Genomic DNA, 16,351 nt, shown 5'->3' on the forward strand with positions numbered 1-16,351 from the left:
AATAATATAAAGTACCTCGGGGTGACTTTAACCAAGCAAGTAAAAGATCTGTACAATAAGAACTTCAAGACTCTGAAGAAAGAAATTGAAGAAGATCTCAGAAGATGGAAAGATCTCCCATGCTCATGGATTGGCAGGATTAATATAGTAAAAATGGCCATTCTACCAAAAGCGATCTACAGATTCAATGCAATCCCCATCAAAATACCAATCAATTCTTCAAAGAGTTAGACAGAACAATTTGCAAATTCATCTGAATAACAAAACCCAGGATAGCTAAAACTATCCTCAACAATAAAAGGACTTCAGGGGAATCACTATCCTTGATCTCAAGCAGTATTACAGAGCAATAGTGATAAAAACTGCATGGTATTGGTACAGAGACAGACAGATAGACCAATGGAACAGAATTGAAGACCCAGAAATGAACCCACACACCTATGGTCACTTGATTTTTGACAAAGGAGCCAAAACCATCCAATGGAAAAAGAGATCATTTTCAGCAAATGGTGCTGGTTCAACTGGAGGTCAACATGTAGAAGAATGCAGATCGATCCATGCTTATCACCTGTACAAAGCTTAAGTCCAAGTGGATCAAGGACCTCCACATCAAACCAGACACACTCAAACTAATAGAAGAAAAACTAGGGAAGCATCTGGAACACATGGGCACTGGAAAAAATTTCCTGAAGAAAACACCATGGCTTATGCTCTAAGATCAAGAATCGAACCAAATGGGATCTCATAAAACTGCAAAGCTTCTGGCAAGGCAAAGGACACTGTGGTTAGGACAAAAAAAACCAACAGATTGGGAAAAGATCTTTACCAATCCTACAACAGATAGAGGCCTTATATCCAAAATATACAAAGAACTGAAGGTTAGACAGCAGGGGGGCAAATAACCCTATTAAAAATGGGGTTCAGAGCTAAACAAAGAATTCACAGCTGAGGAATGCGAATGGCTGAGAAACACCTAAAGAAATGTTCAACATCGTTAGTCATAAGGGAAATGCAAATCAAAACAACCCTGAGATTTCACCTCACACCAGTGAGAATGGCTAAGATCAAAAACTCAGGTGACAGCAAATGCTGGCGAGGATGTGGAGAAAGGGGAACACTCCTCCATTGTTGGTGGGGTTGCAGACTGCTACAACCATTCTGGAAATCAGTCTGGAGGTTCCTCAGAAAATTGGACATTGAACTGCCTGAGGATCCAGCTATACCTCTCCTGGGCATATACCCAAAAGATGCCCCAACATATAAAAAAGACACGTGCTCCACTATGTTCATCGCAGCCTTATTTATAATAGCCAGAAGCTGGAAAAGAACCCAGATGCCCTTCAACAGAGGAATGGATACAGAAAATGTGGTACATCTACAATGGAATATTACTCAGCTATCAAAAACAATGACTTTAATGAAATTCAGGAGGCAAATGGTTGGAACTGAAACTATCATCCTGAGTGAGCTAACCTAATCACAGAAAGACATACATGGTATGTACTCATTGATAAGTGGCTATTAGCCCAAATGCTTGAATTACCCTAGATGCCTAGAACAAATGAAACTCAAGACGGATGATCAAATGAATGCAGATTGCTCATGAGAGACACAGCCAGAATACAGCAAATACAGAGGCGTATGCCAGCAGGAAACCACTGAACTGAGAACAGGACCCCTGTTGAAGGAATCAGAGAAAGAACTGGAAGAGCTTGAAGGAGCTCGAGACCCCATATGTACAGCAATGCCAACCAACCAGAGTTTCCAGGGACTAAGCCACACCCAAAGACTATACATGGACTGACCCTGGACTCTGACCTCGTGGGTTGCAATGAATATCTAGTAAGAGCACCAGTGGAAGGGAAGCCCTGGGTCCCTGCTAAGACTGAACCCCTAGTGAACTAGACTGTTGGGGAGAGGGCAGCAATGGGGGAGGGGTTGGGAGGGAACACCCATAAGGAAGGGGAGGGGGGGGATGTTTGCCCGAACCGGGAAAGGAATAATATTGAAATGTATAAGAAATACTCAAGTTAATAATAATAAAAAAAAAGATATGAAAAAAAAAATAATTTTTTAAAAAGACAAATTAGAGAATTATGTTAGCAAAAGAATTCTGACAAGAAAGTCAATTATTCAGGTTAGTCATGGCAGTAATACTTAAACATGCACCTATAATGAGGTCATATTTAGCTGCTACTTTCTCAAACTAATTCCAATCAATAATATTTTAGGTTTCCCATCACTTAAACTTGCAAGTAAGTGTTTGCAAATGTAAGTCCATTTGCCTCCGTTTTTCTACTTAAGACAATGGACAGCCTTAGATTTTTGTCAAGCACAGAGCTCTCTTTGTCTCAGATGTGAAGACTCATTACCCTGAGGACATCTACAAAGAGTTAATGGTGTGGAATATCTTGGATGTCTCATTTAATTTTTAAGATTGGGAATGGTGAAACTTATACTTCTTTTCAGTCTGCTTGTGCTGTGTGGTGAGAGAATTTGCCAGCTTGTTACTTTATAACAGACAAGACAACCAGAGAGAGAAGAAAGAGGAGGAAGAAGAGGAGAAGGAACAGAAGGAAAAAGAATACTCTTCCTTCCCTCCTCCTTCTACTCCTCCTCCTGCTCCTATATGAACAGGGAAAGAATCATTGATTTAGGTATGAAACTGAAAAGGTCCCAACCATGAGAAAGAGGCAGTGATGGTAGGCAGGGACTTGTTAGACTTGCTTTTGAGGAGCCAGGGTGGGAGGACGGGGTAGGGGGAGGAGAAAGGAGGATGAGCCAGTCACCTCAGTGGATCTGTGAAGCAGTTCAAGGAGAGAAGACTCCCCCTGGCATTAACATGAGGCACTCTGCAATGCTGTGTGTTTATTCTAACTATTATATGAGAGAGCTCTTGTTAATCCCCTAAATGGGCTGCCCTTAAGAGCTGTGGAACTTGAACTTCCTGCCTATTAATTAGTTGCATACCTGGCAAAGAAATAGCACTTGCTGTTGCTTTTCTCCAAAACATAAGCCACCAGAAATGAAAAGTTTAAAAAACCCTTTTGTGCTCTTTGTGGGGGCTCTTCGCAGGCTTCGCTTCTGATGACTTTACCACACTAACTGCCTCTGATAAGGTTGACCTATCACAATTCCTCCCCCACTGGGTTCTCTACAATGTATCAAAACGACCAGTACTAAAACCATTCCCATGAAATAAACACCTTCTGAGCTTTGGCGCCCACTAAAGGCTAAGGAGTTTAATTTATAAAGAATGATTTTCATCTAAAGTCATCAAATTAGTTAAATCCAGTTTTAAAAAATAATCTTGCATAGCAATATGGTCATAAATACTAACATATAATTTTCAAACATGATCTTAGTACATTAGTATAGAAATAAATTGAGGTTTTATCCCCTGTACTTTATCCTCAATTAGGGCCTTTGGATACTGAGAGAAAGAGTTTAAATTAGCTCAAAACTCAGCAACAGGATCTGACTCAGGAAGACAGATTGTTAAAAATGCAGGAGAACTGGTACAGACTCACTGATACTTCGCTTATCACCGGATGTGCGTAAATGAGTAATGTGTTCTGTTCTGCCCCTGTGATGTTTGTTCAAGCCCCCATTGTGCCCTCCAGCCATTGTGTCCTGCAGAGAGTATTGGCCAAGCCTAACCAGATGTGTTTCAGATACAGATGCCTCATCAACTCTGACAAACATTTACCATAAACAACAATCAAGATCTGTTCTCAGGAGAATGAGAGCTTGACCTTTCCCCTCATTTAAACCCTAGATTCTTAAGAACAATCCTATGACTTTGAGAGTTTCCCCTTGTGACATTTTTGGTATTTCCTTTTGACATCCCCTCATCCCCTGGAGCTTGTGACTTCTTCCTTTAAAAAGCCCTTCTCCCAGCCACTCGGGGTCAACACCTCTGTCTCCTGCTTGGGATACGTGTTGGCACGGAGATCTCCGTAATAGATCTCCGTAATAAAACACGCCTTTGCATATTACATCCAAAATGGTCTCTCTGTGTCTGGGGTCCGAGATTTCCCGAGACTTGAGTAAGGGTCTCCCTTCAGGGATCTTTCAATACAAAAATGACAGAAAATGATAATAGTAAGGTAAGTGGAAAAAGGATGCAACCTGTACAGGAAAAGAAAATAAACAACCTTAACTTTGAACCTGAAAAACAGGGTCAGTGCAGTAATTATTTAAATACTTTGGAAAAGATGCAGAAATTTTATGTAATTCAAGCAAAGAAACCTATGTGTTTCGTGTTTATTTTTGCTACATTTGTAAAAACTTTCTGATTCTAATTAGCTAATAAACTATATCTTAATGTCATTGCAAAATTTTAAACCAAGCCTTTAGTCACCTAACATTCTATTTGCTTCTCTAAATACAGATATATCATTACATAGAGAGGATATATCATTACATAGAGAGGATATATCATTACATAGAGAGGATATATCATTACATAGAGAGGATATATAATTACATAGAGAGGATTATACATAATAATTTCTATACATGTTAGACTTTCTAAGCAGGTATGATAATACTTTTTGTGTTTGTTACTTTTCTGTATTGCAATAAAACACCATGACCAAGATAACTTGTTGATGAAAGAGGCTATTTTTGCTTATGATTCCAGAGGAATAAGGATCCATCATGGCAGTGCAGAAGCAGGGCATCTGGAGCTAGAAGCTGAAAGCTTACATCTTAAACTGCAAGCAGAGAGCCAACTCAAAGAGCAATTCTACAAATGCTCAAAGCCCGCCTCCAGTGACATGCTGTCTCCAGCAAGGACTGCCTCCTGAGCCTGTCCAACTGGGCTGCCAACTGAGGGCCACACATTCAAACGCTAAAGCTGTGGGAGACATCACATTCAAACCACTACAGCCATACAACTAAGAAAGGAAGACATCTATGGAGAGATTTTTATAATAATAAAATTGACAGAAACATACATGTGCCTTTGTTCTCTTAGACTTAATACAATCCTTCTTTGGCTTAGGGCCTTCAGTGATGATGGTCTTTGAAGTGATTGATTCTAATGAGCTCCCATAAAATCGTTGAAAATAATGATACTTCTGCAAACCTCTAAGATAGCGGGGGTCTCTTTTGTCTGAAAAAAAGAAAAAATTTAAATAAAATTTCTATGATTTCTTAGTAGCATCTCTCTAAACCTTCACACCATTCTATACTCAGGCAGTATTCATTCTATTATATAACAGTAATGTTACATAATCAGTTTTGTCAAAGAAGGTACCTTAAATTAGGCAATCTCATCCATATAACTTTTAACATATCTACAAAAGTGACACTTTTTAAACTTCTTTCTTTTTGTCTATGGAATTATACCTAGTAGTCCATGCACACAAGTTAAGGGCTCTACCACTGGCCAACAACTCACAGCAACTCTAACACTTCCAAGACAAGTTTTCATTGCCTACTTCCAAAAGAAATACCAAGAATTTTTTTTTAATTTTATTGATCAAATGTGCTTTCTGACAATTCGTATATTATGTAATTTGTATATTATGTACTCTAATTACTTACTGTCTTAGTTAGGGTTTCCATTGCTGTGAAGAGACACCATCATCAAGTCAAATCTTATAAAAGACATTTAATTGTGGCTGCCTTACAGATTCAGAGGTTCAGCCCATTATCATCAAGGCAGGAAGCATGGCAGCATCCAGGCAGGCATGGTGCAGAAGGAGCTTAGAGTTCTATGTCCTTCTCTGACTGCATTCAGAAGAAGACTGGCTCCAGGCAGCAAGGAAAAAAATCTCAAAGCCCACCCCAAAAGTAACACACTTCCTCCAAGGCTTTACCTCCTAATAGTGCTGTTTCCTGAGTCATATTCAAACCGACACATTCCACTCTCTGGCACCCATAGGCTTGTTTAAATACATGAGTCTGTGGGGGCCATACCTAGCATTATGCAAAGTACATTTAGTCCAACTTCAAATGTTCCATAGTCTATAACAGTTTCAACAATGTTAAAAGTTCAAAGTTCAAAAGCTCTTCTGAGATTTATCTAATCACTTAACTGTAATCCCATATAAAGTCAAAAATCAAAAAGCAGATCACATACCTCCAACTTCACAGGATATACATGATAATTCCAAAACATCATAGTGAGGAAATATTGGACCAAAGCAAGACCTAAAAATAGCTGGGCAAATTCTAAACTTTGCATCTTCATGTTCTCCGCCTTTACATGTTCTTGTTCCAATGTCTGAGATCCACACAAAATCTTCAAGGCTTCTCCAAGAGGCTCACATCACTTCTCCAGCTCTGCCCTCTGTACCACTCTAAGCTCAGGTTGATCCACTCCACTGCCACTGCTCTTCTTGGTGATCATCCATGGTACTGACATCTCCAAAACTCTGGGGTCTTCAACACCAATAGCCTCTCATAGACTCCCTTTACAGTGCTAAGCCTCAACTTCTTTGCATGACTCCTTCAGTCCTGGGCCATCAACTGCAACTGAGGCTTCACCTTCACCAATGGCCTCTTCTGGCCTCTAATAGTGACAAGTCTCAGCTGCTCTCCATGACTCCTTCGTGCCTTCAAAACCAGTGCCATCTGGGTGATTCTTACACATTACCAAGTCCAGCTGCAGCACCCATATAACCTTCCCAATCTCTGGAACAGAACTTCTTCATGCTCTCAGAAAACACTTCCCAGAGGACTGCACTTCAGTGATGCTGGACTCTTCTTAATCACCACTGACTTCTTAGCTCCAGCTGACCACCATCAACTGTCCCAGTTATCCCTTCTATTCTTGACTCTAAAGCCAAAATCACATGGCCAAAGCTGCCGAGTTCTGCTGCTTGTTGGAGCTGGAACTTGGCCCCCTTCTTTTATTGCATTATTACCAGCTTTCTGTTTTCCAACTCCTCTACTGCCTAAGCTTGGCTCACCTGGAACTTACTCTGTAAATTGACCTTGAACTCAGAGATCTGCATGGTTCTGTCTCCTGAAGGCTGAGAATAAAAGTAAGATTCACTATGTCTGGATTAAATTTTTTTTTTCATCTAGAACTTGCTCTGTCCCAGGCAGGCCTTGAACTCAGAGATCTGCTTGCCATTGTCTCTGGGGATTAAAGGTGTGTACTAGCATGGCTAGACCTAAGCTTTTCATTGCTGAGCCCTGCAAAGCCCTGGTGGGGACAGAGTGACCAGATCCTGCCCCTAGCATAATGTATATAATGTACATATTTTCACATTCCTCCAAGGAATGTCCTCACTGTTAACATTAATGACTCCAAGATAATCAGACAGTGTGTGAATCCACGAGTCAAAGGTATAGCTAATATCTCAGCAAAATGCTACACTAGGACCTTCAGGATAGCCCTTACAGCTATAGGAAAGAGCTCTGGATACACACATGAGCTTGAAAATATATACTTTCTCAACTATGCAAAACTGTAAGGATGCATTATGAATTATATGGGGGCTTCATGAATCTAAAGGAACAAAAACAGCTGTATTAATGAGTCAACTTGTCAGAAAGATACAAAGGCAGGAAGACACAAAGCAGACAGATTCCTGAGTAAAAGGTCAACCTGGGACACAACAAGGTTAGGCCCATGTGTGGTAGAAATGGTAATTTCAGACAGAGTCCCACCCAGCTAGTTTATCCTCTGTTCTTAACAGAGACAGGAAGATCTCTGAATTCTTTTGCAATGTTAAAAGAAAATGTGCTTTCTATTTCCTAAGAATCAAAGGGTTGGGGTCACAGGATGCTGATTCATAAAATCATTAAAAGGGAACCTGAAATAAATAACTGAACTGATATGTAAATAAAAAATTGGGCTTTTGGTCTGCATGAGATGAGCTAGCAGAAAGGCAATAGCAGAATAGCAGTTCTTTAGAATTTTCTCTAGCAAGAGCTGAACTGTCTGGAGAACCTCTGGAGAGCAAAACAGCTCTTTAAGAATTTTTTTCTTATCAAGATTTCTGACTTGGTCAGAAGATTCAATAATTTTTTTATAGCAGGGTTTTTGACTTTGGTAAGAAAACCCATGAACTATCAAATAGCTTTTAGAAAGCAGAGACAGCTGTCTTAAGCAAAAAAAAAAAAAAAGCAAAAAGAGAAAACAAAAAAAAAAAACAAACCTATCTAGAGGAGAGCAGAATGCACACAGAGAGAGGGGGGGAGGGGATATGGTAGTCATCTCATCAGAACCTAGGTTGCCAGCTTGGATCCCCAATTTGACTTCCCGTCATTCTTTTCTCTGTTCCAGATACCCCTTCTCTCAGAAGCCCTATCAATGTTGAGGCTGGTTCCTGACATTTCATGACCACTATTCCTCAAGATCCAGATCAAAAGACTGTGTCTTCCAGCCTTAAGATTTGGATTACAAATGTGCCCTCCATTTCTGGATTGTAGTTCATTCCAAATGAAAACAATAACCAGGTGATAACACCTGACATGATATAACTATTCCTTGTTCAACTGAAAACACGAACAATAAGCTCAGCTGGGTGGGATCCTGCCCCGAGATCACCACTCCCTTAATCTGTTTATCTCCTTGAACATGGGATTCAATTCAATTTTACTTCCTGGTGCCCCTTTATTACTTGAACAATACATTTTGTACTTTTTCGTTTTAAGCTTGCTGTGCTTGATCAAAATGTTTTTCATGAGAGTAAACCAGAAAACAAAGTCTATTCTGGGCATTTGTGAGACATCCTTTGTCCATGCAATTAATCTGAGACTCTTCACCTTAGTCTCAGACAGACTCTTCAGACAGGGGCAGAAGCAGCAACATTTTTCACCAAAATATCGTAAGAATGATCTCCAGAGTTCAAATCACCCTCAGCACCAATGTCTTCAATAGTCCTACTAGGATGACCATTAAGTCTCACTTAAAGCATTCCATGGCTTTCCAAATCTAAAGTCCCCAAATCCACATTCCTTCAAACAAAAACATGGTCAGGCTTATCACAGCCATACCTGACTCCTGGTATAAACTTCTTAGGGTTTCCATTGCTATAGACAGACACCCCGACCAATTAAATGTTACAGCTTCAGAGGTTCAGTGCATTATCCTCAAGGCAGGGGCATGGCAGCATCCAAGCAGGCATGGCACTGGAGGAGTTGAGAGTTCTACATCTTGTTCTGAAGACATTCGGAAGGCTGACTTCCCAGCAGCTAGGGAAGTATCTCAAAGCTCAGTCCCAAAGTGACAAACTTCCTCCAACAAAACCACACTTACTCCAATAAGGACACACTCCTTAATAGTGCCACACCCTGGGCCAAGCATATTCAAACTACCACATTTACCCTATTCTCTTTTATATTCTTTTTACTCTGTTATCTCTCCCATCTTCCTAAAAGTCTCTTTTCCAAACTTATATCTTTTTGTTTTGATTCATGACCCATTCATTTTAATCATGACTATTGGTTTGTCTGTGGGTTTGAACAACTAGCAATGGTATACAACTGAAGATAATGACTGTCTTTTCTCCAGAATCTCAATATCCAATAGTTCAGCAGTGATGAGTAGGGCTCTATGCCTAAACTCTAGGTGGTTGATTTTTGTTTTTATTTTTGTTTTTTAATACATACTGTAAGCATCCCCAGTGTGTACCCTGAGAATAAGCTAAAGAAGGCAGAACCAAGAAGAACACCATCTAAGATATTCTGGTTCCTTGAATTACTGTGTAGGAAAATATAAAGCCATTATCCTGGGCAATAAATCAGTCATAGAGCTGTATGCTTAATCTCCATATATTAGATTTCAAAGAACATTCAGATTCCTTAAACAACAAACCATCTTTCCTTAACACAGTGACAAGCTCATGAGACAAAGTTCACATATGTATTCCTCTCCCTAGCATACCTACAAGCTCTGTATAAACAACCAACCACCAGGAAACAAAGTGATAATTCTCTATTAACATTCTCCCTGTTATACATCTGAATATCTCATTGACTGTTCTTCCTCAAAACTTTTCATTTATGTTTATAATGAACTTCCTTTTGAAAGAAAGATCAGAGTGAAGTAGATTTAAATTCTTTCAGCTGAACCAGCAAGCTCACCATCAAAAGTGACCTTTCTCCTGTCATAATCATCACTCAGGGGTCTGTGGGAATCCCAGTGCACAAGTTCATCAAATTCCTTATGCTTAACCAGTGACGTAACAATGGGGTCATCACTGTAAGAGAAAAAGAAAAATGTATTTCAAACCCATGCCTCCAAATCCAACACCTTGTAAAACTTTGAAAACCATAATTCCTTTTCCTCTTCCTGGAATACAACATGTGTGGTAGAACCCAAAGAGAGTTCTATTAGAAGTTTCAGGAACCAGGACCTCTTCATGTCTCCAACAATCTCAACCATCCCTTGTTTCAATAATTTATCATAATGGTGAGGTGCTTCATTATCCAAATAAAATCATACAGATATCATAAAGAAAGTCAACAGACCATATGTTACACATATAATCTACCATTTTAGATGTGTCGTGTTTCTGAAGTTTATTCAGGAAAGATTTTCTCAAAGAACTTTAATAAGTAACTTATCCATTCCAAACAGGTATTTATTAAAATATATTTAGGCCTTACCTCTTTAGGAAAGGCAAGTCTTTCAAAATGTCTCTAGTAAACTCATCAACTAAATTACATGATATTGGAATGAAACCTAAATTTGGCATCGTCTCCTGGGAACTTTCTGTAAATACAAAAATTGCCATAAATTTAAATGTGAAATTTTCAGACAGGAAGACAATAATTGTTTTTCAAATTTTCACATTTAAAAACATTTTATATTTACTTTATTTATATTTTATATTCTAATCCCAATCCTGTGCATAAAGCTATTTCCCACACTGAGTCTTTTGGAACATAGTAGAAAATAAACAAACAAATAAGTAAATAGGTCAGTAGATTAAATAAGTAGGCAACTGGGTGACTAAACAGAAAAAGATAGAAGGTAGATACATGATGATGATGAAGATGACAGATTATTAATAGAAGATAAGGAGATAAATAGTAGATAGATAATTGCTGTGGTACTTATTTTCAAATGTTTCATCATTGTCTACTAAGAGATAAGGAATCTAAAGATAGCAATTAGAGAGATCACATACACAGAGTCAAAAAATGAAATAGAAAAGAGTGAAAGACAAAGGTGATGTGATTGGTATTATTACAGAAGCCTTTTGAACTTCCTTTGGTTTATAAACAAACATACGCAATAACAGATAGATAAATGACAAAAATGATAAGACAGACAGATAGATGATAGATGAATAAAAAGATAAATGTGCAGATGAGAAATATATATATGAATAAAAAAAGATGTATGGATGATAGATAGATAGATAGATAGATAGATAGATAGATAGATAGATAGATAGATAGATAGATAGATAGATAGGTAGATAGATAGAAAATAGATCAGAAGCATTCAATGGCTGTTATAATTGACTAATGAATACTCTTTATTTAACAAAATCATAATTCTCCTGATGCTCTCTGTTCCTGTGTTTGCCCAGACACCTTTTGTAAAAATTAGTTTAGTACTTTTCTCCTTATCATTCACAAAGATCAAGCCAGAAGCAAGGGAATAGCCCTCACTCAGTCCAATTCAAAATAGGAACTAGAGAATACCCTAGCTCTCTTTTTCCTCACTAAAGATGCTTCCAAACTAGTGTGTACTCCATCCCAAGATTCCAAACTCACATCCACCTCCTGTCTTCCAAAGTAGAGAACTCAAGAATAATTTATTATGCTGCAGACCCAGTATGACTCCTTTTCACTTCTGTTCATTACAGGCTGGTCTAGGGGGAGCTAACCTTTGACTTTTGTCCTTATGAGCCTGGGTGGTGTGAAGACTGAGTTCCATCACCACCTGGCTCTGGCCTTGGCTCCTGTGGCTGCTCCCAGGGAAGATACAACAATCTTTACATCGGTGGTTTGCAGTGATTTAGGCAAAAGCTTTCTAAAGTGATTGCTGGCTTCTTTTTATTCTTCAGGTTCTCATTCTTCCCCGCCTCCCAACACACATCTACAGGTTATTTTTGTTGCTACATAAGGCAGATGCTGAGTATGGAGTCACACTGGACTCTCAACTGGTTTAGGTGGTTCTCATCTTCCCCAGAGTTACCTTGCTGATGTCTCCCACGCTATTGCTGTAAATGGAACTACCATTATATAAGAGAATCTGAGAGTCTTCTATCCACCATTTTTACACAAAGAAATTTTTCAGTTGACAGAGGTTGTACTGCTAGAAATAGAATTTACTCAAATCTGTTTTTTATTTTTAAATTGGCAAACTTATTTACAAGAAAAATATGTTTTCAATATTAGTCAAATCACACACCACCACATGAACATGACAACTATATAAAACACATAAATGCTAGAAAATCATTTTTACTTGGAGCTTTAAATTTTTTTCCTCAAAATTAAGTTGGCAATAAATTACCTTTGATTGGCGACAGTGTCTTTTCAATAAAATGAACTTTTGTTGTTCTCAAAGGAATTGGTTTTCCCACATCAAACTTTTTGACTAACTTTGACACAGTGTCCCAGAGATGTATATACTCTTTCATGATGACATCTCCTACTTTCAAATCCAGGCCTGGATCATAATTAAAAATATTCAGTATTAAGAAGCATTGACTTATGTCTAGAACCACATACATGTACCTCCCAATGTGCATGTGTGCGCGCGCACACATACACACACACACACATACCTTCACTCAAGTAACCATGCTTGGAAATATAAGGCAAACAGTGGAATTTTCAGTAGGCTTCAGACTGAATCTAAATGAAAATGATCACTCTGTAGATAATGTCCCTGACACATCTTAAAACCAATCTTGCTTTTCTGTTTGACACCTTAATATTAAAAACTGTCTTAACTAATAATAACCAGCAGTAAAGATTTAATTATTTTTAAGAGAATAAAAATATTATACAACACATAACCTTGTACCCAGTAACACTAACTAAAACTAAAATAAAAATTAGCAAAGAATCATTAGTTTATAAGAAGCTAATTTATTCCAATGCATAATGATGGAATAATATAAAGGAAACAAATCTTGACGTAAAAGACATTTCAATAACACTCAAGTTCTGTTCCTCAAAATGTGTCTTATTGTCCATTGACTATAAAAACATGAGAAAAATTATTCAAACAACAACAAAAAAATGTACACAAAGAAAGTGTAGAGATTGTCCCTTATCTCTTGGAAAGACAAAAATCTCTAAATATCTAATAATAGTGAGATGTTTTATTAATGAGAGTGATTTTATAATAATCATTATACGCCATGTGTGAAAATGAACTGTTATGAAATGTCAAACACATGCTTTTCACAAAAACACTTACGAAATAATATTAAGTTGAAAAATATTTGGATTACTATATTCTGATTACCACTAAATAAAATTTTAAACAGACAAAGACTGGGAAACTGGAAAGTAATTACTATTTATACAACAGACATTTAAAAAATGGTTTGACAGAGACCCACAGCTAAACATTAGATGGAGCTGGGGAATCTTATGAAGAGTTGGGGAAAGGATTGTGGGTCTCAAAGAGAACAGGTACTCCAGGGAAGGAAGACCAACCTCCAGAAGACCAAGGTCAACCTGGACCCTTCTGTGGCTTTTGAATCACAAAGGGAGCAAGCACAGGCTGGACCTAAACCCCACCCCATCCCACCCTCCCCTCTTTCACATATGTAAAGTAGATGTGCATCTGGATCTTTATGTGCCTCCCCCAACCACTGGAGTGGTATGTTGCCTGAATCTGTTGCCTGCATGTGGATCCCGTTCCTCTAACTGGGCTACCTCGTCAGGCTCAGTGAGAGAGGATGCATTTAGTTCCACAGTGGGGAGTAGTGAGTGGTAATACCCTGAGGGGCTCCCCCTTCTTAGGGGAGAAGGAGAGGGAGGAATGGAGGGAGATCTTCATGAGGGGGTAATGGGGGGACTGATAGCGGAATATAAAGTAAATAAATAATTTTTAGAAAAATAAATGGTTTTGAAGCTTTAAATCCTTTATGAATTTTCTCTTTAAAGGAAGGTGATATTTATCATATAGTTTATTGATACCTCCTTTATTTTCATATTCATAGTAAAAAGCAATATTCTTCAACAAAGGCTCATCACTTAAGTCAGAAACGTGAAGTAAATCGAGGCTCCAAAATTCAAATATATCCACATTATTTAGGGTGAAATACTCGCACCACTCTTTCTGAAAATCAAAAGTAAAACAAAGTTATTGACAGCTTTTATGGCCACAGTAGTATATAGAATGACTCCATTCCCCCTATAATCCTAATGATGTCAAATGGAACGGCTACCACAACTGTCATTAAAAATGTAAACCCATTTAAGCTGAATAAGAATTACAGTAAAATCTGATTTAAAATGAATTTAAAGTGGATATGGCCATTCTGTGATCCTAGGACTTAAGACACTAAGGCAGGACACAAGGTGGTGGCCAGTGTATATTACACAGTCGGTTTCAAAACAACCTCGGCTACACAGTAAGACCTTGTCTCAAAAAAGTGAATAAATAAATAAAATAAAATTCTTTTTCTTTTCAATGTGCCTTTTTACTTAGGCTTCCTAGTTCACTTTTGGGCTGTCACGAGTTGGGCTGCCAAGGATTCTAGAAAGCACTAAACCTTTCAAACTCATATACTCCCATCTACCCACACTGATGGCTATTCACCCGACTTAGGTTTGTGCAGTGATGTTCCACTTTAACACAGACAGAATGGCCACAGAAAGAGCACTCACTTCTGGGCACGGCAGACAAGTCTTCTTCAGTTATATGGTTTACAGAGTTAAAACAAGAGCCTCCTGGTTGAGGTCTCCTCACCCACTCTGCCTCTGATGAAAACTTAATTGAGATCCATTCCATGTGAGAGAGTTAACCCCTAACAATATTAATGATACGCTGTTATGCTTATAGACAGGAATGTAGAATAATTATCTCCTGAGAGGCTTCATGCATCTGATAAAAGCAGATGCAGCGACCTTCAACCAAACATCATGCAGAGCCTGGGAATCTTGTGGAAGAGTGAGATAGAAGTGAGCAATTCAGAGAGGTCAAGGACACTACAAGAATACACACTGAATCAACTAACTCAGAGCCTGGGCCACCAACAGAGAACATGCAGGAGTTGGACCTAAACCTCTACACATGTGTAGCAAATGTGCAGCTAAGTGTTCATGTGGTTCTCCTAACAAGTAGAACAGGGTGCTCTCTCAGTCTCTGTTCCCTGCTATCAGACCCCATCCCTCCCTACTTGGACGGCCTGGTTTAGCATACGTGGGAGTGGATATATTAAGACATGCTGGGACTACATGCCTCAGGATGGAGTGGTACTCTAGAGAAGCTTCCCATCTCTTGGAAAAAGAGGTAGAGGCAATGGGGGTAAGGGAGCTACAAGTGGAAACAGAAACAATAAAGAAATCATGAAAGAAGACAGATCTGGAGATAGAAAGCCTAGGATAGAGATCAGGAGTCACAGATGCAAGCTTCACAAACAGAATACAAGAGAATGAAGAGGGAATTTCAGGGACAGAAGATACCAAAGAAAACACTGACACAACAGTGAAAGAAAATGCAAAATGCAAAAAGCTCCTAACCCAAAACCTTCAGGAAATTCAAGACACAATGAGAAGGCCAAACCTAAGGATAAATAGGTATAGAACAGAGTGAAGATTCACAACTTAAAGGGCCAGTACATATCTTCAGCAAAGTTATAGAAGAAAATTTCCTTAACCTAAAGAAAGAGAGGCCCATGAACATGCAAGAAGCCTACAGAACTCCAAATAGATTGGACCAGAAAAGAAATGCCTCCCATTATATAATAGTCAAAACACCAAATGAACAAAACCAAGAAAGAATATTAAAAGCAGTAAGGGAAAATGGTCGAGTAACACATAAAGGTAGACCTATCAGAATTACATCAGATTTCTTTACAGAGACTATGTAACCTAGAAGATCCCAAGCAGATGTCATACAGATCCTTAGAGAATACAAATGCCAGCCTGGGCTATATCCAGCAAACCTTTCAATTAACATAGATGGAGAAACCAAGATATTCCATGACAAAACCAAATTTACACAATATCCTTCTACAAATCCAGCCATACAAAGGATAATAGATGGAAAACTCCAACACAAGGAGGGAAACTAAATCCTAGAAAAAGCAAGAAAGTAATCTTCTTGCAACAAACCAAAAGACGAGAGCCACAAAAACATGATTCCACCTCTAACAACAACAACAAAAATAAAAACAATCACTATTCCTTAATATCTCTTAACATCTCTGGGCTCAATTCCCCCAATAAAAAGACAAAGACC

The 16,351-nt window shown here is 38.5% G+C and overlaps 1 protein-coding gene across 1 annotated transcript in view; it reads right to left on the reverse strand.

The window, feature by feature from the left end:
* LOC116914230 (probable ATP-dependent RNA helicase DDX60) overlaps positions 1-16,351 on the reverse strand; it is a 159,955-nt gene that overhangs the window by 116,200 nt on the left and 27,404 nt on the right. The window contains exons 9-10 of the mRNA XM_032918425.1: positions 14,083-14,224; positions 12,440-12,595 (exon numbers count right to left, since the gene is read on the reverse strand). Coding sequence (XP_032774316.1) covers positions 12,440-12,595; positions 14,083-14,224 — 298 coding nt within the window. The remainder of the gene's footprint in view (positions 1-12,439; positions 12,596-14,082; positions 14,225-16,351) is intronic.

This window comes from Rattus rattus, chromosome 13 (genome assembly GCF_011064425.1).
Source record: "Rattus rattus isolate New Zealand chromosome 13, Rrattus_CSIRO_v1, whole genome shotgun sequence".
NCBI lineage: Eukaryota > Metazoa > Chordata > Mammalia > Rodentia > Muridae > Rattus > Rattus rattus.